The sequence below is a fragment of the Ochotona princeps genome, chromosome 20 (assembly GCF_030435755.1).
Source record: "Ochotona princeps isolate mOchPri1 chromosome 20, mOchPri1.hap1, whole genome shotgun sequence".
NCBI lineage: Eukaryota > Metazoa > Chordata > Mammalia > Lagomorpha > Ochotonidae > Ochotona > Ochotona princeps.
In genome coordinates this window covers 25777378-25782390 of record NC_080851.1, presented here as the reverse complement: position 1 = coordinate 25782390, position 5013 = coordinate 25777378, and the positions used below count along the sequence as shown (strand labels likewise).

Below are 5013 nucleotides of genomic sequence, written 5' to 3'. Positions count from 1 at the left end.
TAGAAAATACTGTAGCTGTTAATGAACAGATGTAACACACAGAACAATGGGCAGCTCGAGGGATTCACCTGCAAAGCGCATGACTCTTTCACAGTGAGCTACCAGGACCCATCTGGTTTAAGGAGTAACAGAGGCGCGGGATGCACCTGCATTCACATTGGTTTTTCATGATTGGTTCCTCTTGGTGCATTTCCTGTAAAGAGGCTAAGGAGGTTCAACAGTGCAGACCAATCCACTGCCATCTCTCACTTCCCTAGGAGGAAATGACCTTTGTCACTTAACTGCACAACTCCAAGCAGAGAGACCAGCAATGATACCTTGAGGAGGCTATTACATCAACCACAGAGATGGGCTGAGTGCCTTGGAATGCTGGCCCACCCTGTGGGCCACCAGTTACCTCTCCCCAGGCTGATCAAACCTGGTCTTGCAATTTCCTTTCCCCTCCATAGGTTCTTACACAGCAAAGTTAAAAGCCACAGGAGTCAGCCGGACTGAGAAAATCTGCCGCCGTAGCCGTCTTTGGGGCCTGCCAGGGTCCTTGCCCTGTGATTGTGAGGACAGAGTGGACAGTCTAGGTTGGCTGAGTGAGTCCTGGGGTGTACTGGTCAGTTGGTTAAATGTCAACACGCTTCACATTGTGGCTCTTATTACTTAAAGGTTAAGATGTCCCGAATGCTCTATCCATCGAGTCTACACGGAGAGCGACTTCCCTGGCAGGTGACTTATACTATGCCACCTGTTCATCACCCCTCTTGGCAGAGACCCCCAGGCCATGGCGGGGTCACTGGCCACACTCTGCTGCAATGGTACGAAGTCCTTGTTCCCTAATAAACAAAACTCCCCTGGTGTCTACCCAGTAAACAAAAATCTTTTGGGGACACAAGTACCACTTTCTACCCCAAAGGAGACAGTGCCAGGGCCCATCCCATCACGCTGCCAAAGCATCCCTCATGAGGGTCGCCCCATCTCATTGTCCATTTGCCCTCTATTCCTGGCCTTGACCATCACATTCCAGCCTTGTAGTTGGCCCGTTGAGGGTCTAGGGGGCAGTATCCCACATGAACCCTCACTGTCCCCCCAGGCCTCTCAGTTCAGTGCACTGGGGTGGGTGCTGCTAAGGTAGGAAAAGTTCTGATCTAGGAGGGTGCTCTCCTCAGAGTTGGCTGCTTGAGGCCAAGGACGTGGCCTGCCCAAGGCCTCCTAGGCCAGGCCTTAGTCAGCAAATCGCTGCAGCAAGTGGTCTTCCCGCCTCAGGCTGCCGCCAGTCCCCGCACCCACGCTGTCCATGAAGCGGTCACAGGGGAACTCGATGAGGTCGGCCTCGCTGAGCGCGCACACGGTGGCGCGTGGCCGGTGTGACTGGAAGCCCGAGAAGTCGGTTGACACGCCGGTGCCCATGGAGCGCAGCGGTCGGCGTGTGGAGTACATGTGGCGCACGTGCACCGGCGCTCCGCCTTTCCGCCGGGCCCGCAGCTTCCTCCGCAGCCAGCGCGACGCCCAGGTCGTCAGGGCCAGGAGCACCAGCAGCGCATTGACTGCCAGCAGGGCCAAGGTCAGCAGTTGGTAGTCCACGCTGCCGCTGGCCCCACTGCGGCTCCCGCTCTCGGGCAAGGTAACCAGCCCCGCGCAGTGGTCCCGGGGAGCCACGGGGCAGACCCGGCCCCCGAGCACGCCCTCCACGCACACCAGGTACGGCGTGTCCCCGCGCAGCTCGCGCAGCGTGGCCGAGTCGCTATGCTCGGGCAGGTAGACGAAACGGTGGAATTTGGGCTGCTGGCCGAAGCGGTCGAAGAGCAGGCGGAAGCGCGCGCCGCCCAGTGGCCGGGGGCTACGGTGGTCGCGCACGGCCCAGCGCACCGAGGCGCTGTCGGCGCCCACCGCCTCCACCGTCAGGTTGCACAGGATGAACTTGTTGAAGTCGCACGGGTCGGACACCAGCGGAGGGAGCTCCGACTGGTCGGCGGCCAGGCGCTGCTGCTTCACCATGCGCTGCCGGGGGTCACCAGCTGGCACGGCCGTCGCGGTGGGCCCTGCACGGGCGGGGTCGCCCCGCTCGGGCTTCTCCTGCGGGTCATCTAGCACGCGTGGCGCGGGACCCGAGACGGTAGAGGGGCCCGGCCGCTGTATGATCGGGCCCCGGCGGCTCATGCGTAGAGCGCTGCGGTTGCTCGCCAGCTCCCTGGCGGTCACGTCCGAGGCCAGGCCGGCTAAAAGCCGCCCTCGCTGCTGGGGCTGCGGCGGCAGCATCTCGGTGAGACTCCCTGCAGAGGGCGTCGGTTCCTGCCCCGCGGCTGTGGGTGGGAGCCGGGCGGCGATCGGGGAAGCCGCCGAGGGCAAGGGCAGCGCGCAAGACCCGTTCTGCAGCTGCTGGTCATCCAAGTAATCCAGATACTTGCCCCGCAGGGCTGGCGGGTGGCGGCACTGCACGAAGACGGTGAGCAGCCGACCCTGCGAGTGCCAATCACCCATCCAACGCTTGAGGCCCCGCAGGCGGCAGTCGCAAGTCCAGCCGTTGCCGTCCAGATCCAGACGGTAGAGGGCCGGGCTGGCGGCGAAGATGTCGCCGGAGAGGGCGCTGAGTGCGTTGTCGCGCAGGCTGAGCTCGCGCAGGCGGCCCAGGTGGCCGAAGGTGGCAGGGTGCAGCGCGGACAGCTCGTTGTGGCTCAGGTCCAGGGCCTCTAGGCTGCGCAGAGGGTCCAGCAGCGCCAAAGGCAGCTGGCTCAGGCGGTTGCCCTCTAGGCGCAGTTCGCGCAGGGTGTCCAAGCCCCAGAAGGCGTCTGGCGCCAGGTGCGTGAGCTGGTTGTCCCTGAGCGAGAGCAGCCCGAGGCGGGGCAGGTGCTGGAACACGCGGGGGCCCAGGTGCTGCAGACCGTTGGCCGAGAGGATGAGGGTGGTAAGCGAGCGCAGTGGCGCGAAGGTGGCTGCGTGGCGCAGCGAGGGCTGTAGCTCGTTGGCGGAGAGGTTGAGGAAGCGCAGCTTGCCCAGCTGCGCGAAGGCGTTCTTGCCCAGCACGCGGATGCGGTTGGCTTCCAGGTGCAGGTAGAGCAGATTGCCCAGCGGGGCGAAGACGGCGTCGGGTAGTGCTCCGAGAGCGTTACCGTCCAGCCGCAGCTTGACCAGACTCTCGAGGCCCTCGAAGGAGCCGCGGCTCAGGCGGCCGATCTCGTTGCCGTTGACGTAGAGGATCCTGAGCTTGCGCAGCGGCGCCAGCGTGCCCGGGGCGAGCGCCTGCAGGAGGTTATTGCCCAGGTAGAGCTCCTCCAGCCGCGAGAGCTTCTCGAAGGTCTTTGGGTGCAGGGAGCGGATCTGGTTGTACTGCAGGTCCAGGCGCCTGAGCTGCCCCAGGCGATGGAAGTCGAAGGCGCTGATGTTGGTTATGAAGTTGCCGCCGAGGCTGTAGGTGAGCACGTCTTGGGGGCTAGGCAGCGAGCTGGTCTTGGGCACGGCGCGCAGTCCCCGGTTGGTGCACAGGAGGTGCTGGGAGTGCTGGCAGTCACAGCGCTCCGGACACACGGGCGCGGCCCGCGGCAGCAGAGCCAGGCAGACGCACACCGCGAGCAGAAAGCGCGCGGCGCGGGCAACCTCCATCGCCGCCCGCCCTGCGTGCTGCGGCCGGGTCGTCCTCTGGGCCCGCCGGCTCTCTGTCTCCTCTGCATTCCCTTCGGCCGGCCCAGGATCGCTGAAAGGGCTTTTTCGGACTGCACAGTGCGCCCCGTCCAGCCCCTCCTCCGCCCTTTGTCCGGAGGCCGGGCCCCGGGTCTCGGCGGGTGGGCTTCACGCAGCCAAGTCAGGCGGCGCAGGGCGCCCCGGGAGCCCCGGGTACTACTTGTTGCATTTCTAACACAAAACTGCTTCTTCGGGTGTGTGTAGGGGGAGGGCTGGAGGGGAAGGCCGCCAGACCCGGCGCTTTGTGTTTGCAAAGGAGTCCGGAGAGCTGGATTCCCTGGCGCGGATTCTCCCCGCCCAGCGGATTCCCCAGCTGCAGGCGGGAGCCCTTCCAAGCGCTCCTCGGGGGCGCGGCTTGGCTGCGGAGTCCGGGTGACTCCGCAGGCCCCGCCGCCCGCTCCTCTCCACTCCCGGGCTCGGCCGCAGCGGAACAGCCTTCGGGGGCCCGCGCCGGATACCTCCGGAAGGGACCCTAGTCAGTGCCCAGCGAGCAAACGGGGCGGAAATTCGTTCTTCCCACACTCTGCCCCCCGGGGGGACGCAGGCGGAGAAAGAGGAGACGGCGGAGGGAGGACTGAGCCTAGCAGTGGGAGGAGGAGACTCTTAAGTGGCTCCGCGTCTGGTCAGCCCAGAGCCCCGGAACGCCCAGGAGAAAAAGTGGGGATTAAAAACAGCTGCGCGGGGTCGCGCACGCGGGGCTGGGGGCGGGGGTGGTGGATTACCGGGCGAGCAAACCGAGTGTGTTGACAGAGACCTTTTTTTATTTTAGACGAGCTTGCCTGGCGCTGTGGACCAGAGGCCGTGCACCTCGCCTTATCTGCTTCAGGTGCCACCCTGCGGGCAACGCGGAGCCCGCCAGCGTCGCCCAGCCTCCCCCCATCCCCACCTCCCCTTGGGAGAGACTTCTTGCCCCTGGGTTCGAGATTGCCCGCCTGCAGAAAGCTCGCTCCCTGTGGGTAGTGTTCCAGAAGGCTGGCCCAGGCTTGCTGGGGTGGGTTGCGGCGACGTTGGGGTGTTTAAAGTGTGCCACCCTCTGGAGATGGGAGCTGTCGTTTGTGGCTTGGCCCTGTTGTAGGCAAGAGTGTGGAGAAGGCTCGAACTGGTTCTGTGTTGTGACTCAGTCCTGATCGTGTGCACAGACGTGCAGTAATGACCTTCACGGGCCCAACATCGCTGCCAGCGGCGGGGCACTCCTGCCTTGTGTCTGGGATTACTGCGCTCCTCCAAGTGTTTGGGCTGCAACCTGCTGCAGCCTGGCCCGCTGGGAGAAGTGTCACGGGTGATCAGTAAGCAGTGAGCATTTGCAGAGTGAACTAACGGATGAAAGATTATCTCTCTGCCTTTCAC

General features: G+C 64.0%; 1 protein-coding gene across 1 annotated transcript; it reads right to left on the bottom strand.

Annotated features, from left to right (window-relative positions):
* Nucleotides 1–506: 506 nt before the first annotated feature.
* TRIL (TLR4 interactor with leucine rich repeats) lies at nucleotides 507–4075 on the bottom strand. Its single transcript, XM_004582409.2, has one exon. The coding sequence runs from the start codon at nucleotides 3586–3588 to the stop codon at nucleotides 1213–1215; it is 2376 nt and encodes a 791-aa protein (XP_004582466.2). The 5' UTR covers nucleotides 3589–4075; the 3' UTR covers nucleotides 507–1212.
* Between the last annotated feature and the right edge of the window lie 938 nt (nucleotides 4076–5013).